This window comes from Gossypium raimondii, chromosome 5 (genome assembly GCF_025698545.1).
Source record: "Gossypium raimondii isolate GPD5lz chromosome 5, ASM2569854v1, whole genome shotgun sequence".
NCBI classification, from domain to species: domain Eukaryota; kingdom Viridiplantae; phylum Streptophyta; class Magnoliopsida; order Malvales; family Malvaceae; genus Gossypium; species Gossypium raimondii.
Window position 1 is genome coordinate 51978853 of NC_068569.1, and position 19342 is coordinate 51998194.

At 32.2% G+C, this 19342-nt stretch overlaps 3 protein-coding genes and 1 long non-coding RNA gene across 5 annotated transcripts; 3 read left to right on the plus strand and 1 right to left on the minus strand.

The window, feature by feature from the left end:
* The first annotated feature begins 1477 nt into the window (after positions 1-1477).
* On the plus strand, positions 1478-16639 carry LOC105766492 (probable disease resistance protein At4g27220). Of its 2 annotated transcripts, XM_052630183.1 has the most exons (5): positions 1478-1859; positions 1957-2023; positions 13004-15964; positions 16057-16261; positions 16361-16639. In XM_052630183.1, the coding sequence occupies exon 3, from the start codon at positions 13014-13016 to the stop codon at positions 15114-15116; it is 2103 nt and encodes a 700-aa protein (XP_052486143.1). In that variant the 5' UTR covers positions 1478-1859; positions 1957-2023; positions 13004-13013; the 3' UTR covers positions 15117-15964; positions 16057-16261; positions 16361-16639. The 2 variants fall into 2 exon arrangements, with proteins under 2 accessions (XP_052486143.1, XP_052486144.1); XM_052630184.1 differs by lacking the exon at positions 1957-2023 and having other exon boundaries at positions 1478-1766.
* LOC128041126 (probable disease resistance protein At1g52660) lies at positions 2456-4759 on the plus strand. Its single transcript, XM_052630471.1, has one exon. The coding sequence runs from the start codon at positions 2456-2458 to the stop codon at positions 3575-3577; it is 1122 nt and encodes a 373-aa protein (XP_052486431.1). The 3' UTR covers positions 3578-4759.
* Positions 4798-5782, plus strand: LOC128040979 (disease resistance protein At4g27190-like). The gene is made up of 2 exons (XM_052630185.1): positions 4798-5423; positions 5499-5782. The coding sequence occupies exon 1, from the start codon at positions 4865-4867 to the stop codon at positions 5420-5422; it is 558 nt and encodes a 185-aa protein (XP_052486145.1). The 5' UTR covers positions 4798-4864; the 3' UTR covers position 5423; positions 5499-5782.
* LOC128040980 (uncharacterized) lies at positions 9702-11248 on the minus strand. The gene is made up of 3 exons (XR_008195773.1): positions 11178-11248; positions 10623-10756; positions 9702-9872 (listed from the first exon to the last, which is right to left on the minus strand). It is a non-coding gene; the product is annotated as an uncharacterized LOC128040980 (long non-coding RNA).
* Positions 16640-19342: the final 2703 nt, after the last annotated feature.

Sequence of the window (19342 nt, forward strand, 5' to 3'; positions counted from 1 at the left end):
AGCATTTTCCACATGGGCTTGTCATCATAGATTGAGAGTTTAGGCCAACGAACGTAATTAGTCCTTCAATTCATCATTACTCTAGAATCCATCGTCTTGAAACTTCAACTCTTCTTCTTGAATTGTTTTCGTGATAAAGTCTTGAACAAATAAGTGTAGTTTTGACTTTATCTTTTGGATTTAGATCTCGTAATTGGGCTTTGAGAGAAACTAAGTTCATCTCTATTATGGCCTTTGAATTGGACTGAGTTGCTCGTATCAATATAAGTTTCGTAATTCGGTTAATGTATTTGAAAAAATTGATTCAAATAACAGTTAAAATTTTTACATTTTAAATAATTGATTCGATTAATCATTTTACCATTCCTATTCACCACTATTCTCTCGCACATGCATTTCCAAAATATAGTTTGCTCATTACTTGTTCATAGCTTCCTTGCTCATTACTTGCAAATGCAAAGATTGATCGACGAACAACGTGCCATAATTTAAAACAAATTTAAAAATCTTTAACAGATTTTAATAATGTATTTTAAAATAATTATTTAAAACATTGTTAAATAAATTTATAATTTATAACTAAAATATTTACTTTTTCTTTTTGGTCTGATGAGGATTAAACAACTATAATTTTTATTCTTAATTATAGAAACAATTAAATTTCTTCCAAAATAATAATAATAATTAAAATTAGTGTTAAAATGGGGTAGTTGTTTAGCAATAGATTTAAAAATATTTTAAAACAAATACTAAAAATTAAAATAATTTCAATAAAATTGATGGGGACATTCCATTTCCCACATTCAAGTCTTTACATATGTTTCAACCCACGTAATTATCTCCATAAAATATTTTATTCCTTAGCAATTTAAGAAAAATAACCAATGTAACCAAAACTAAAATACTCATAGTTTAGTAACTAATAGTTAATAGTGTATGGTAAAATAAGAAATAAGAAATTTATCCTGATTTTGTATTAAAAAACTCAAAATTATTTATAAAATAGAAAATTGTATATTATTCAACATAGGGATTTGTTACAATGTTCTCTGGTGTCCTCTGGCATGTTGGCAACACCAGACTAAAATATGATGACTAAAAATATTCAAAGACTTGATATGTAAATTTTTCATTTTGATTGTCTGTTGAAAATAAGCTCTAAGGGTATTGTGTGACAGTGTGGCAGCACAAAATCTTAAATAGGGTTAATTTCTTTGTAAACTCTCATTGTTTATTATTTTGTTTTTACCCCCCTTCAACACCAAAACTACAAAGTTTTCTTACCTAATATCAGTTGACATTGTTGATAGTAATTTTCTTTGGCTCATATATATATATATATATAATAAAATTTTTCTAAAATTTTATAATTATAATTTTATAGCTACCGTAAATTAAATTGATAATAAGAATAATTATAATGCCATCTGTAATGGCAGACAGCAAAGAAAAAGGCTAAAAGAAAAGTAATAAAATAGGATTTCTTACTAATAATTCTGCCTTTGTGGATCCTACCACAGACTTCATAATATGCCTGTTTTAATCTTCACTTTCTTCTTATTTCTTCTTCACTGCTTTTAATTTGTTTCTATGTCCAAGGTCTATCACAAATTTTCTTTCATTTGCTTAATTCATCACATGCTTTTCTTTGCTTTTGATTATCTGCTACTGTTATAGCAGCTAGCTTTGTCAGATTGTCAAGGAAGTCAACTTCACTGCTTTATTTTCAGTTCTAATCTCTCAACACTTTTCAGCCACTAAGTCAGGTAATAAGATCTGAAGCAATTATTTATTGCCAACTTCAATGATTTTGTTTTGCTGTCCAAGGTCTATCACAAAATTTCAAGCATCCTATCAAGGTAATTTTCTTTCATTTGCTTAATCCATCACATGCTTTTCTTTGCTTGATTCATGACTTTGCGATGATTGTTTCTGATTATCTGCTACTCTTAGCAGCTACCTTTGTAAGACACTGCTTCATTTTCAGTTCTATTCTCCCAACACTTTTCAGCCACTAAGTCAGGTAATAAGATCTGAAGCTATGATTTCCTCTACTGATTATCAACAGTTTTGGATTTTAAGACAAGATGAACAGCAGACATAATCTACTCTCGATTGACATTAATACAGAAAGAGCTACCCAGAAGCAATATAATGTTGAAATCTCAAACTGTTAACATTTTAACTCTTAATCTTCTGTAATGAACTGTTGCACACTTGAATCTAGCATTTTTTATACATCGAGAGCTTAATTCTGGTGACCAGAATTTCATCATGTTTCTGTTTGCCACCCATCCATAGCTCCATCTAATAAACGCCACTGCTTGAAACTTGCATTCATGTTTTCCTTTTCATGCTTACACTGACATATCAATACTTCATAAAATATCCAATTCATTCACAGATTTTCATTCTCTGCTACTGTTATATATGATTGCATTGCAGGGACATAGCAATGGAGTCCGTAGGGCCTGTTGTCGGCATTGCAAATTGTCTCGGAACTCCTGTTTGTAAATATTTGCAATATCACAGAAAGCTGAACGATTATGTGAGAAACTTCAAGAGGATCGGAGATGAATTGAATTGCAAAATGGAAGATATAGAGCTGCAATTGAAAGCAGAGCTTCTTCGGCCTCTGGGGAAGATACCGAAGAAGGGAGTTGAAAATTGGTTGAAAGCTGTGAAAGAGATGATTAGGGAAGCACAAGTTGTTGAAAACAAAGTCAGTAACGGAGATATCTCTGTCGTGCTTGCAACGGGAAGCTGGTTGATGAAAAGACTAGAAATGAAGAAATTTCTTGATAACGCTCCTAATGCCTCTGAAGGTCTTGCCATGGATGGTCCAAGTGCTGGGTTGCCACTGCCAACATCAGAACTAGTTGGAGAAGAAGCTGTCAGAAATGAGATTTGGGCATGTTTGATGCTGGAGGAGGTGAGCAAGATTGGGGTTTGGGGGATGGGCGGTGTGGGTAAAACCACTATCATGAAGCACATCCACAATGATCTTTTGAAAGAACAAAGATTCGAAAGGGTAATCTGGGTTACCATATCAAAGGAGTTCAATGTAATGAAGGTACAAGATAACATTGCAAGTGCGTTGGAGGCGAAGGAATATTTAGACAAAGAAGAGGACAAGCTCAGACGAGCAGCAATCTTGTCAGAAATGCTGAAGAACGCAGGAAAGAATGTTCTAATCCTAGATGATGTGTGGGATAAAGTCTCCCTAGAGGAAGTTGGGATCCCTGAGCCGAGTGGTGGCAATGGCTGCAAGTTGGTATTGACAACCCGTTCGGAGCATGTCTGTAAGTATATGGGTTGTAAGGTGATAAAAGTGAGGCCCCTTTCAGAAGAAGAGACATTGATACTATTCTTGAATAAAGTTGGACCTAACATAGTTCAAAGTCCAACTATAATGCCAACTCTGAAGCTTGTTGTCAAGGAATGTGCGGGTCTACCTCTTACAATTATCGTGGTAGCTGGTACCATGAAAGGAGAATATAACCCTCGTATTTGGAAAAATGCACTCAAAGATTTGAAAGAGAGAATAGGAAAGTGGAAGGAGTGGAAGCTGAGGTAATCGAGCGCTTGAAATTTAGTTTCGATCACTTGAAAGATGAGAAAGTAAAAGATTGTTTCTTGTATTGTGCACTATATCCTGAAGATTATGAAATTCATAAGGTTGAACTAATCGAGTGTTGGATTGTTGAGATATTCATAGACGAGATGGACACAAGACAAGAAATGGAAGATAAAGGCCTTACTATTTTGAAAAGGTTGGAAGATAACTGCTTGTTGGAAAATATTACCACTCAATTTGGTTTACATGGTATAAAGATGCATGATGCAGTGAGAGAGATGGCATTGTCGATCACAAGAATGAATCCTCGATATATGATACAAGCAGGTTTGCAATTAGAAGAGTTACCAGAAAAGGAGCAATGGAGTCCGGATATTGAGAAAGTGTCACTTATGTATAACTCCATATCAGAAATTTCCATAGATGTGCTACCCACAAAATGCCAACTGCTCACAACCTTGTTATTGCAGAACAACCCTATAAAGAAGATCCCATATTCTTTCTTCACAAACATGCCTTGTCTTAGTGTTCTCAATTTGTCCTTCACAAAGATCGAGAGTTTACCAAATTCCATCTCTGAACTAAAGAACCTCACAACATTGTTACTTCATAGCTGTCGAGAATTAAGAGATCTGCCTTGTCTTTCGAGGCTTCAAGAATTGAAGGAGTTGGATCTTCGTTGGACTGAAATTGAGGAAGTCCCTGAAGGCATAGATATGCTGATAAAGCTAAGATATCTTGATCTTGAAGTGTTCACTCTGAAAGAGATACCCGCTGGACTTTTACCAAAACTCGTTCACCTTCAGCACTTGAGTTTTGCTGGGAACAATGAAAAAATAAGTCTAAAAGCAGAGGAGTTGGAACCATTGAAGAAGTTGGAGCTCTTTACTGGGTGTTTCGAAGACATCAGTGAATTTACTAAGTTCATCTCCTCAATGCAACAAAGTAAGAAAAGTCTCATCAAGTACCATTTACGGGTGGGCTCATATTTAATTCCTGCGTGGAGGACTCCTGAAATAGATAAAAAAGTGGCAATTGGAGGAATCGACAATTGGGAAGGTGAGTTAATTATGCACCCAATTGAAATTCAAGAGTTGCATATTACTGAGTGCGACTATTTGAGAAGCTTAGTTGATGACAATTCTTCCTTCAAAAATGCGATTGACTTGAGGGTTTGTAGGATTTGGGGTGTACAGGGATTGAGTGTGTTGTTTCCTGTCCTCTTGTTCCTCTTCTTCCGCTCATCCATTTCAGAGCCTTGAGGTGTTGGATCTTCAATTTCTGCCAATGTTGAGTGCCTTTATTATGAAAGATGAAGGAATTGGTTCAGCAACAACATCATTGGCTCCGTCTGCCACCTTTTCCCATCTTAAGGAAATTACGATATACAGCTGCTCAAGTATGAAGACGTTGCTTCCACATTGGTTGCTTGCAAACCTCCAAAACCTGGAAGAGATACATGTGGGTGCTTGTAGTCAGCTAGTAGAAATATTGGGAGCAGCAACATCAGAAGTTGAAGAAAAAGGGAGTGATACGTTAATCAAATTCCATCTTCCCAAATTGAGAGAATTGAGACTAAGTAAGTTACCAAATTTGAAGAGCATTTGCAGCAAAAGTGGAGTGATGGTTTGCGATTCTCTCCAACTTATCCAAGTTGTTGTTGAGTGTGATAAACTGAAGAGAATTCCTCCATTTGTTCCCCTTGTTGGCACTGGGCAGCCATTTGCATATGCTCCACCTTCTCTTACCATCAGGTCAAGCACAGAATGGTGGGAATGGTTGGAGTGGGATGACCATCCAAACTTTAAAAATGTTCTTCGCTTCAACCCCTTTGGAAACTTTTAAGGTATCAACCATTTATAGTTTAGTTTATATTTTCTTATTTTATAAACCTAATTTCTCCATTTTAATTCAATTTCAGGTATATTTTTGATATTGAAGAAGAGAAAGATAAAAGGGTTGGTGGGAAAGAAGTAGGGGGGAGGATAGTGCAAAAGAGAGGAGAAAAGGAATAATGGAAGGAAGAGGTTAGGCGCATAAATAAGAGATCAAACTGCCTCCACGTTTTAAACATTGTCCCTCTCTTACCATTCCTTCTATTCTCTATTTCTTCTCTAATATATATATACACTTCCGAAAATAACCTTCTAAATATTTACTATTAAAATATTTATATTAATCAAAATTATTTAAGTTGGGACAAAACTACTATCATAGTTTTATTACCAATAAAAGTTAGGAAAGTATTGTAAAAAGACATAATATTTTTAATTTCCATAATATTTATAAAAGAAAATATAATTGGATCCATTCATATGTAAACGTAACATATTTCTAAAATTAAATAATATTTTAAATTATGAGGACTAAATGAGAAAATTAAAAGGTGAAATCCTTTTAAAATAAATTAAAAACATTAAGGGATTATGTTGCAAATAAACCCTCCACGTTTCCCATATAAAAACATTTTCCTTTTCTTTTAATTTGTGATGGATAAGTTGGAAAATAAAAATAAAAAACTTAGTTTCCTTCTTTTTTCTTGCTTCATTTTGTTGTCCGACTTTTATTTCGAAGCCAAAGGTTTAAATTTTGTTAGTTTTAAATACCGAAAATATCATGGTTCTCAATAATTATATAGTTTGTAACGCCAGAAAATTTACATTTTAAAAAGAAAAGTCAAAACAAGATATTTTTGTTGTCGAGAGAGGCATAGATATAGAGATTCTAGATAAAATTTCTATCTGGCAGCTAAGTTGCATATTTATGAGTGACATACCGCATATTGGTGTGATTGGATGGATGGACTCTTGTAATTCTAATTGGTGATATTGCTTGAACGGAGATGGTATGTGGCAATTAAGGGTATGATATGATAAGATATGGGACATGATTTGATATACTATGATAAGATAAGATAAGATATGAAACATGCTATAATATGATATGAAAACCGATATGACATAAGATATGCTCCGATATGCTCACCAAAGTTCTTTGACTTCTCAAGAAATCGGCATACTTAGGACCAAACGATGTGCAGAAGCTCAAATTGGGTCTCAGTTATTTTAGTATGATGGTTCATGTTTTTAAATTATTCTAGACTTTCTAGATTTTTTGGGGGGTTGTAAATCTGTTTCTGTATTTTGCTTTATGTTTTGGTTTGCTTAGTTGAATTTAGTAATTATTACTTAAAACTACAAAGTTTTGTGTTTTGCAAATATAGTCATGATTTTCAAAATTTAATACTTTAAAATTTTCGCTGCAAAATAAAGTAATCATTTAAGTGTTTTCTATAATAAAATAAATAGTTTTAATGAGTGTTTTCTTAAAAGCTGGAAAGTGATTTGTCGAATTAATATTGCCAAAACACATGATTTCAAATTCAATTTCTAGGTTTTAAATAAGCTAATGTAATTTCTCCAAATATGATCATAAAGTCTGGGCGGGTTTGGGATGTTACAATTTTAGTCCTTAATTTTTATATTTTGATCAAATTGACCCTAATTTTATATAAAATTATAAAAAACTCAAAATCATTTATAAAATAGACAAATGTATATAAAATTCTAGAAAAGTAAAATCTTGAATATGTTGTTGAATAACTAAATTGCATGAGAAATAAAGAAAAGTATCATTCAATAGAATCCAATAACAAATTAGAAACAAAACAAAATAAAAAGCTTAGTTTCATGCTCTTAAAGAACATCTAGGACCGATATTACAGAGACTTATAAAATCGACCCGGATGTCATTCTTTTGTCAAAAGATTACAAAATATACTACAATTTTTTTTCAAACTCATTCCAAGTTTTAATTACATTTAAATTATTTTTCAAAACCCAAATTGTAAAAACAAAATGTGTTTCTTCTTCCATGGTTGAGGTGGGCTTGGACAAGGTTTTTATGTCACGAGCTGTTTCAACTCGAATTCAATTTAAATATTAAAAAACTATTTTTAAATTTTAAATTTAATTGAGAATATAAAATATTTTTAATATTTTATTATTTTTGAACTCTCAAATGGACTTTTCTCGGGTTGACCGAAATGGGCTAAAATGGGTTAAGCTTGAAAATTTTAGATTATTTTTAGAGTATATCGGAGTCTAATAATTACAATTTTTTAAAAGGTTTTAATAACACTAGAATCTTATCACACGCATATGCGTGTGAAAATCACGATTTAGAACACATATTTGTGTTTAAAAGAACATACAATAAATAATGAAAAGTATGATTCGAACTAATTAATAATAACACATGAAATATGTATGGTATTAAAATAAAAATTAGATTAAATTGAGATTAAAACAAAATTTAAACACAAAAATAGATGAATATTAAATGAATACAAATGTTTATCGTTGTTTTGTCTTCAATCTTGAGTTGGTGTCATGTTCATTTGTGACGCTAAATCAATGACATTATTTACATATACAAATATATGCATGGTGTCTCCTAGTTCAAATATCATTATGGGTAAATTTTTATTGATTTATAAAAAATATAAAATGATGAAAACACCCTCATTAACGTATATCTTACTTTGCAAATAAAATAGTATTTTGGTAATTTTCTTATTGAGTTGGGACCCGATTGATGAGTGACACCAACTCAAGAAAATGCTTAATACATAGTATAGATAAAACAATTCAAAACTAAAATTTTAAAAGAATTTAAGGTAAAATTCAACTATGGTTAAGTTTTCATTTTGGTCACTTAATTAAAAATGTTACAATTTGATCACTAATGTTTTCGAAATTATTTTCTTTTTGTCACCCTTTGTTAAGTGGCACTTGTTTGATTAATATAATAATAATTCTAGTCATCAATTTTTATATTTTCATCAATTTTACTCGATTGTGTATAAAAATTATTAAAATTATTAGATTTAATTATTAGATTTAATTTCAAGTTTTAACATATGATTATGCATTCTTAAACCCTGTTGTCCCATACTTTTCGATTAATTATTAGATTTAATGATAAATTTAGACTTTAACGTTTGATTATTTTATTAAAATTATAAGACCTCTAACCCATGTTTGTCGCCTTGATTGGGGTTACGAGATATTACGGACATATATGAATTTTTTTATAACATAAACAAAATGAGACAAATCAAGTATACCAAATTTACATACTGAATAATTAATTCAAGTACATAGACTAACCATTCAAGAAAAATAAAGTGTACATTTTACTGATTCAATTAAACCAAAGTACACAGTAATTATTCAAACATATAAAATTATTCAACAAAATAAATACCTATTTTAATGTCATTAATAATTTCAGGCTTTAGCCGAATATACCCTATCCTCTAATAAGACACATTACCTGCTCATTAACAGAATACACAACCAAACCATTTTTATTTTTATTTTATAATCACCAACATCTTCAAACTAAACATGTTTCAAATACACCCTATTTATAAATATATTATTTCCATACACATAATTATCACTTATTAAAATTTTAATCAATCTATGCACAAGTAATTCAAACGTAAATATAGCTTGAACTACAAATTATAAGGCTAATCATACCACATTTGGCAGTACAAATATATATATAATATCCCTTGACTAATAAGTTTCAATCCAGTACATATAAGTTCATAATAAATTAAGTACAAAGTAAAATACTCATCAACTAATACATTCATTACTCATACTTAAATTAATTTGGTTAAATTATATCAAATTAATATAGTACCACCTACTAAACGAACCATGCATATATATATATATATATATAAATGTGTATAACAATTTATGCACTTAACTATAAAACCTAACACGTGATCGAACCATAACCGAATATATATATATATATATATATATATATATATATATATACCAAAACCAAATCACAACATTCAAGTATGACAAACTCACTAATACCTATTCACACTTACATATTCCACTTAACATCAACCAATATATATATATTTATACATTCGATCTTTGATTTATCTTATAACCGAATCACCCAACACAAATGCATAATAACTACATACCTAATATAAACTTAAACTATATCCGAATATAAACAAGCAAAATATCCATTTTACTTATTTTACCATATGCATCAATGCCAAACCCAAACAAAAGGAGATAAGCCATTTTCACATGGCTATTAGTTACACATACACATTAGTTCTAAAATCAACATATTAACTATGCTATACATGCCATATACTTAAGATCAACTTAGTAAAGTACCGAAGGAAACTGTCGATAGTGTGATAAGTCTTGCTGACGATCCCCGAGCTCGTAACCACTTCCAAAATCTATAAAACAAAGAATAAATATACACACAGTAAGCTTTAGCAACTTAGTAAGTCATAAGCAAATATTTTCACATTAACATTATTATCAACCAATTTACCAAGCTACTAAATAAAATATTTATATATACATTTAGCTTTATAAAGTCGTATGAATAAACACTTAAATACATGTATCTTATTCATGTCATAAATTATAATAGTACTAATAGACCCAAATCTCTAATAAATACAAACTTACTTACACATTATACATTTATCAATTAATCTTGAATCATCAATTCAATATAAACTTACCTTAGCTTCGTTGAACTTTAAAATTTGTTTCCACACTCGGTCTTTAATTAACATTGCCCGTTGAACCGTTCGGAATTAAAAAGGATACGTGGAATAGTCGGAAAGCTCGTACAATGCCAACGTCCCAGACGTGGTCTTACATGTATTCACAAATCGATGTCACTATCCCAGACAGAGTCTTACTCATAAACACAAATCAATGCCAACGTCCCAGACGTGGTCTTACACGAAAACGCAGATCGGAAATCCTATGTCATGACATAAGTATCCTATCTATTCCTAGGGTTCGTACAGGGCTTTTGAATACAGAAACCGGATCAAATCGAACTCAAAAATACATCTCTCTAATTCAATACACATTCGGCCAAACACAATATATTCATAAAAAAAATTCATTCATAATGTGATATTTATATATTATCAAATTTAACAACCATTAAATGCTTAGAGACTTACCTCGGATGTCGTCGACTATTAAATTAGCTACTCGACCACCTTTGTCTTTCCCCGATCCAAAATAGATTTCTTTAATTCTTGATTTAAACATATTCAAATTAAGCTTGTTTAAACACCATTCTATTCAATTTAACCTAAAAACACATAAATGGGAAAATTACAATTTTTCCTCTAACATTTCACACTTTTTACAATTTAGTCCTTTTTGCTCAAAACACAAAATATGCAAAATTTAACTACACTCCTTTAGAGCCGAATATTCCTAGGGTCTTTACAAGCTCATACATTTCATTTATTTCATATTTTAGCCCCTCAAAAATTTATTTTTACAATTTAACCCTAATTACTCAAATTCATCAAAAATTCAAAGACAAAACATGTTAATCTTTCACATATCTTTCATATTTCATCATCAACTATCACAAAGCTCAAGCATTCATCAATGGTACATTTCAAAATCATCAACAATTCACAAAATTAAAGCATGGATTTTGAAGTATTAGAAGCAACGATCTCAAAAACGTAAAAATTATCGAAAACCAAACAAAAACGAACCTTGAATTTAAGCTTGAAGATGGCCGAAACTTAACTAAGCTTTCATGGCTTTCTTCCTTCTTGGTTTCGGCTAAGACAGATGATAATAATCTAATTTTTTTATGCTTTTAACTATCTTATATTATAGTATTTGTTAATTACTAATTTAACCTTATTTAAATAAATATTTATAACATATATATTAAGGATAATGTTGTCATATACCACGCACTAACTAAATTTTTGTCTAATTACATCTTTAGACCTCCCACTTAAAAACACAACAAAAATAGGTACTTTTAATATTTAACCTCTAAATTTTATTTTACGCGATTAAACCCTTTTCATCGAATTGAACCTTCAAACGATTAAATTTCTATACCAAATTTTCACACATATAACTTAACATATAATAGACACTAAAAATAATATTAAAATATTTTTCGACTCGATTTTTGGTCCCAAAACCACTATGTCCGATTAAGGTCGAAATCAAGTTGTTACAAAATGGCCCTAATTGTGTTTTTGAGTATTTTTTCTATAAACTTTTGTTCTTTTTCAATCTTCTTTTTAAATAGATTTAATGAAAGTACCTTAAAAATTTAACTTCGATAAATGGAATTTCATATGTCGAATATATTTAATGAGATATAATTTATTAGTTAGATAACTCAATAAGATAATTACATATAAAAATATTAAAATAAATAATACATTAAATTGAAAAAATCTTAAATTAAAGAAAATAAATGTAATTATTTTTTTAAAAATTAAGTCGGTAAAAAACTTTTCAAGAAACAAAGTATGAAAAATTGAAAACTTTTGAAAGAAAAGAAATATTGAAACAAAGGTTGATGGTAAAGAAAAGCTCAAAAATAGAATTAGGGTCATTTTGACAAAACAAACAAAATTAGTGACCAAATTTATCATTAAACCTAATTTTATTATTATTATTATTTAATGCCAATTATAATGGCTGACAGCCAAGAAAAGAGTCAAAAAGACGGATTTCTTACTCATATTCACAACATTCGTCTTTTTATACATGTAATTATTAATTATTTTCTCCTTCACTCACTTTCCCATTAATTCCTATCACAATTTTGCTTATTTCTATTTTCACCTTCTTCTTCACTCTTTTAATTTCTTTTCATCTCCAAGGTCTATCACTAATTTTAAGCATCCAGTCAAGGTAATTTTCTCTCATTTGCTTCATTCATGACTATACAATGGTTGTTTTTTATTATCAGCTACTGTTATAGCAGCTAGCTTTGTAAGATAGTCAAGGTAATAAGATCTGAAGCAATGGTTTCCTCTAGTGATTATCAACAGTTTTAGATTTTGAGACAGGATGATCAGCAGACATAATCTACTATAGATGCAAATTAATACGAAAAGAGCTATGCTTTGTAGGATAGTCAAGGTAATAAGATCTGAAGTAGTGATTTCCTCTACTGATTATCAATTTTAAGACAGGATGATCAGCAGACATAGTCTACTATAGATATAAATTAATACGAAAAGAGCTACACAGAAGCAATATAATGTTGAAATCTCATGCTGTTGAACATTTTACCTCTTAATATTCTGTAATGAACTCTTGCACACTTGAATCTAGCATGTTATATAGTTTGAGAGGTTGATTCTGGATATACAATGGTGACCAGAATTTCATCATGTTTCTGTCTGCCACCCATCCATAGCTCCATCTAATAAACGCCACTGCTTGAAACTTGCATTCATGTTTTCCTTTTCATGCTTACACTGACATATCAATACTTCATAAAATATCCAATTCATTCACAGATTTTCATTCTCTGCTACTGTTATATATGATTGCATTGCAGGGACATAGCAATGGAGTACGTAGAGCCTGTTGTTGGCATTGCAAATTGTCTCGGCACTCCTGTTTGCAAATATTTGCAATATCACAGGAAGCTGAACGACTATGTGAGAAACTTCAAGAGGATCAGAGAGGAATTGAATTGCAAAATGGAAGATATAGAGCTGCAATTGAAAGCAGAGCTTCTTCGTCCTCTGGGGAAGATACCAAAGAAGGGAGTTGAAAATTGGTTGAAAGATGTGAAAGAGATGATTAGGGAAGCACAAGCTGTTGAAAACAAAGTCAGTAACGGGAGATATCTCTGTCGTGCTTGCAACGGGAAGCTGGTTGATGAAAGGACTCGAGAAATGAAGGAATTTCTTTATAAGGCTCCTAATGCCTCTAAAGGTCTTGCCATAGATGGTCCAAGTGGTGGGTTGCCGCTGCTAACATCAGAACTAGTTGGAGAGGAAGCTGTCAGAAATGAGATTTGGGCATGTTTGATGCAGGAGGAGGTGAGCAAGATTGGAGTTTGGGGGATGGGCGGTGTGGGTAAAACCACTATCATGAAGCACATCCACAATGATCTTTTGAAAGAACAAAGATTCGAAAGGGTAATCTGGGTTACCATATCAAAGGAGTTCAATGTAATGAAGGTACAAGATAATATTGCAAGTGCGTTGAAGGCGAAGGAATATTTAGACAAAGAAGAGGACAAGGTTAGACGAGCAGCAATCTTGTCAGAAATGCTGAAGAACGCAGGAAAGCATGTTCTAATCCTAGATGATGTGTGGGATAAAATCTCTCTAGAGGAAGTTGGGATCCCCAAGGCAAGTGGCGGCAATGGCTGCAAGTTGGTGTTGACAACCCGTTCGGAGCATGTCTGTAAGTATATGGGTTGTAAGGTGATAAAAGTGAGGCCCCTTTCAGAAGAAGAGGCATTGATACTATTCTTGAGTAAAGTTGGACCTAACATAGTTCAATGTCCAACTATAATGCCAACTCTGAAGCTTGTTGTCAAGGAATGTGCGGGTCTACCTCTTACAATTGTCGTGGTAGCTGGTACCATGAAAGGAGAATATAACCCTCGTATTTGGAAAAATGCACTCAAAGATTTGAAAGAGAGAATAGGAAAAGTGGAAGGAGTGGAAGGTGAGGTAATCGAGCGCTTGAAATTCAGTTTCGATCACTTGAAAGATGAGAAAGTAAAAGATTGCTTCTTGTATTGTGCATTATATCCTGAAGATTATGAAATTCGTAAGGTTGAACTAATCGAGTGTTGGATTGCTGAGATATTCATAGACAAGATGGACACAAGACAAGAAATGGAAGATAAAGGCCTTACTATTTTGAAAAGGTTGGAAGATAACTGCTTGTTGGAAAATAATAGCACTCAATTTGGTTTACATGGTGTAAAGATGCATGATGCAGTGAGAGACATGGCATTGTCGATCACTGGAATGAATCCTCGATATATGATACAAGCAGGTTTGCAATTAGAAGAGTTACCGGAAAAGGAGCAATGGAGTCCGGATATTGAGAAAGTGTCACTTATGTATAACTCCATATCAGAAATTTCCATAGATGTGCTGCCCACAAAATGTCAACTGCTCACAACCTTGTTATTGCAGCATAACCCTATAAAGAAGATTCCATATTCTTTCTTCATAAACATGCCCTGTCTTTGTGTCCTAAATTTGTCCTATACAGAGATCGAGAGTTTACCAAATTCCATCTCTGAACTAAAGAACCTCACATCATTGTTGCTTTGTGATTGTGAAGAATTAAGAGATCTACCATGTCTTTCGATGCTTCAAGAATTGAAGAAGTTGGATCTAAGTTCGACTAAAATTGAGGAAGTCCCTGAAGGAATGGATATGCTGATAAAGCTAAGATATCTTGATCTTAGAGTGCACACTCTGAAAGAGATACCCGCTGGACTTTTACCAAAACTCGTTCACCTTCAGCACTTGGGTTTTTATGAGAACAATGAAAAAACAAGTCTAAAAGCAGAGGAGTTGGAACCATTGAAGAAGTTGGAGTGCTTTACCGGACGTTTCGAAGACATCAATGAATTCAATAAGTTCATCTCCTCAATGAAACAAAGTAAGAAAAATCTCATCAAATACCATTTATAGGTGGGCTCATCTTTTATGCTTGCTACAAGAGATAAAACAGTAACAATTGGAGGAGTCCAGAATTGGGAAGGTGAGTCAATTATGCACCCAATTGAAATTCAACAGTTGAATATTTCAAGTTGCAACTATTTGAGAAACTTAGTCGATGATAATTCTTCCTTCAAAAAAGTGATTGGCTTGAGGGTTTGGGTTTGTGAAGGGATAGAGTGTGTTGTTTCCCTGTCCTCTTTTGCCTCTTCTTCCACTCATCCATTTCAAAGCCTTGAGGTGTTAGATCTTGGAGATCTGCCAAAGTTGAGTGCCCTTATTATGAAAGATGCAGGAATTGGTTTAGCAACAACATCAACATCGGCTCCATCTGCCACCTTTTCCCATCTTAAGGAAATTAGGATATACAAATGCTCAGGTGTGAAGACGTTGCTTCCACATTGGTTGCTTCCAAACCTCCAAAGCCTGGAAGAAATACATGTGGGTGCTTGTAGTCAGCTAGTAGAAATATTGGGAGCAGCAACATCAAAAGTTGAAGAAAAAGGGAGTGATGCATTAATCAAATTCCATCTTTCCAAATTGAGAGTATTGAGACTAAATAAGTTACCAAATTTGAAGAGCATATGCAGCAAAAGTGGAGTGATGGTTTGTGATTCACTCCAAGTTATCAAAGTTTTTGGAGATTGTGATAAACTGAAGAGAATTCCTCCATTTGTTCCCCTTGTTGGCAATGGGCAGCCATTTGCATATGCTCCACCTTCTCTTACCATCACGTCAGACACAGAATGGTGGGAATCGTTGGAGTGGGATGACCATCCAAACTTTAAAAATGTTCTTCAACCCCTTTGGAAGCTTTTAAGGTATCAACCATTTATATTTTAGTTTATTCGATTTATTTTATAAATCTAATTTCTCCATTTTAATACCATTTCATTAATCCAACTTATCCAAGTTATCCAACTTATCCAAGATGCTGGAGACTGTTATAAACTGAAGAGAATTCCTCCATTTGTTCCCCTTGTTGGCAATGGGCAGCCATTTGCATATGCTCCACCTTCTCTTACCATCGGGTCAGAGACAGAATGGTGGGAATGGTTGGAGTGAGATGACCATCCGAACTTTAAAAATGTTCTACAACCCCTTTGGAAGCTTTGAAGGTATATGAACCATTATAGTTTAGTTTATTTTATTTATTTTATAAATCTAATTCCTCCATTTTAATACCATTTCATGTTATATTTTATTTTTGTTTGAAGATGATGTGGCCTCCATTGGTGCGAAAGAAGTAGAAGAGAGTAGCAGGGCGGAGGATGGTGCAAAAGAGAGGATAAAAAATGTGGGAATAAAAGGAATGATGGATGAGGAATTGAGCAGCCACCATAATAATTGACTCCTTTTCCATTGAATCAAATATTATTATGTTCTATTATTTAAAAATCTTTATATGTTCTTAAACAGAGATGTTGCTTTTAAAATTATTTGTCTGTAAAATTATTAAACTTATTATTCTTCTATCAATCATTTATGCATTTTTTACTAATGATTCTAATAAAAATTTTAACATTCAAAAGCATATAAGTTGAAATAATTTTTTCAATTTTAAAATATGCAACTTAAAAAGTACTCCATTATTTTCTTAAAATAATATCAAATAAAATAAAATTTAGTTTAAATATCATTATTTCTTCTTTCAACAATCATTCTATTCTAAAATAAAAATAAAATAAAATAAACAAAAAACTTTATTATATAATTTAATCAGTTAAATTTAATCCGTTAAAATAAATAAAAAGTAAGACTTGATGAAACACTATATATATAATTTAATCAGTTAAATTTTATTATTAATTTTGTATTACGTTGTGTATTTAATTTTATATTTTAATTTGATTATTTTAATTTTAATTTTTAAATTTTAAAATTTCATGTGGTAATAATTAAATTTATTAAGTTAAATTATACTATTTCTAAAAGGGTTAATGCACTATTTACCCTTAAAATTGTACTCAATTATCACTTTGATACTTAAAGAATTTTTGTACCAATTTTGTACACGGAGTTTCTAACTATGAATCACTTTGCCTTACCATTAACGCATTAAAAAAGATGATGTGGCGTGCTCTCAGATATCACGTGATTCAATTCTTATTTTCTCAAAATAAATTCTAAAAAATGAGAACAATAAAATAATAATAATAATAATAATTGAGAATTTTCTCAATTTTTTAAAAATAAAAATATGCAAATTTATATAGCAAATTCCTAAAATTGAAAAACTATTTACATTTTTTAAGTTCAAAAATTCAAAGAAAACAAATAAAATCTATAAAATTTTAACAAATAAAAAAATGGAATGTTGTATAAAATTTTCAAAATAAAAACATATTTCTCTTTTAAAAATAAATAAAAATACAAAAAGAAAAAAATACAAGAATTTCAAATTTTTCAGAAAAGCTTAAAACAATTGAAAATCAGAAAAATAAATATATTTTAAAATATATGAAATATAAAAAATTTATTTGGGGATAAATACGGAAGGTTTAGGGGTTGAGCCTCTAGAACATATGAACTGATATCTGAGCGATCAAGGCGAGGAAAGCGAAGTTTCATAATAACCACCAGAGAGTCCCCTTCAATCTCCACAGAACCAAACCCCATCTCCCTTGCGAATCAAATCTCTTCCACACTCACCCATGCCTTCGCTGCCAAAGGGGTTGAAACATACTCCATCCAGAAGCAGGTTGCCCACATTAGAAGGCCTAAATGATTCAAAGTCATGACCCCCGCACGTGCAACCCCCCAAGTCCCTATGAAACCCGGTATCAAAATTGAGTCGCATACAAGGATCGACTGACAGTCACCATGTTCGGAAGGTTGAGTCTTTCCGTCGACCATGCACATCGAGTAAGCATCCCAGCCTTCAGACATGACCCAAAATAAAGGTAAGAAGCTCTGAATTTTATTGTTACTTGCCCTCATGCACCAAAAGATTTCTCAAATACCAAACTGCCTAAATGGTGACAATTATTGTTAGACGTTGTGCAGGAGAACTACCACAAAGCAAATCCCAACAAAGCAAGGAGTCGTTAACCTCATCGACATGCCAAGTGAAACCAAGGCTCAACCAAACCGAGAGCAGAAATGGACAATCACGACAAGCATGAAGAGATGTTTCACCACACGCACCACATCGAGGGCACATCGAGTCACCTCGAAGGTGTTGCATGAAAAGATAAGCATTGGTAGACACATAGTTGTTTAGGAATTTTGACACTATAATTTGGATATTTTCCTATGCAGAAATCTACCAAGGAGTTCTATAAATGTCCTTGATGTCTTGACCCACATTAATGTACTTGTCCTTCATCGAACTAGGAAAACCATGCAAAAGGAGTCAATAGCCACTCCGAACCGTGTACTCTCGAGAACCTTCTAAGCACCAATGCAACTGTCAGAGGCCCCCTACTGCGGCAAAGGAATGAAGAGGATCTTACGAGCCTCTAAGGCATCAAACGTTGATAGAACAACATCCTCATTCCACATATTCATATTTGTGTCAATCAAATCAGCAACCTAATTAATACCATTGACTCGTTGTAACTCCACCAGAAATGGTCGATCACTAGAGCATCATGACATGTCACAAACTAAAATCTCATTCTCATTCCCCATCAGCCAACTACAACCTTTGACGAGTAGGCCTTTCGCCGCCCAGATGCTCCTCCTAATAAAAGAAGTTTTGCTCCCTAATGTCGACTGTAGGAAATCATCACGCAAAAAATATTTCACCTTAAGAACCCTTGCCATTCACAAAATTATCCCTATTTAAAATTTTCTTAGTAAAAATGTTAATAAGAGGATTATAAGACATATTTGAACTGAAAAAAAATAAAGATTCATTAATTACTATATTTGTATTAAGCAAATATTTTTATTTCAGCAACATATCAAGAATGCAGTATGATGCATGCGTCTTGTATTAAAACCTTGAAAATAATTTTTTTTTGTTGCTATGGTCATTTTCACACCCATCAATCATGTCGCTTTGGGGTCCATGATTAACTAGTAAGAACATGGAATACATCCAATCAGTTCATGAATCTTAATTCTCAAGACTCCATAGGAACCAATGATCGTTTAACGTTTAGCCATCATCTCTAGCTTAAATATTGTTTTTTGGGAAACTATTTCATAAGAGAAGATTTTAAGTATGTAACCATTGACTCAACACCATCATG

What these genes read in the sequence shown, in the direction of transcription:
- LOC128040979 (XM_052630185.1), top strand. Translation starts at nt 4,865, where the DNA reads ATGTTGAGTGCCTTTATTATGAAAGATGAAGGAATTGGTTCAGCAACA.
- LOC128041126 (XM_052630471.1), top strand. Translation starts at nt 2,456, where the DNA reads ATGGAGTCCGTAGGGCCTGTTGTCGGCATTGCAAATTGTCTCGGAACT.
- LOC105766492 (XM_052630183.1), top strand. Translation starts at nt 13,014, where the DNA reads ATGGAGTACGTAGAGCCTGTTGTTGGCATTGCAAATTGTCTCGGCACT.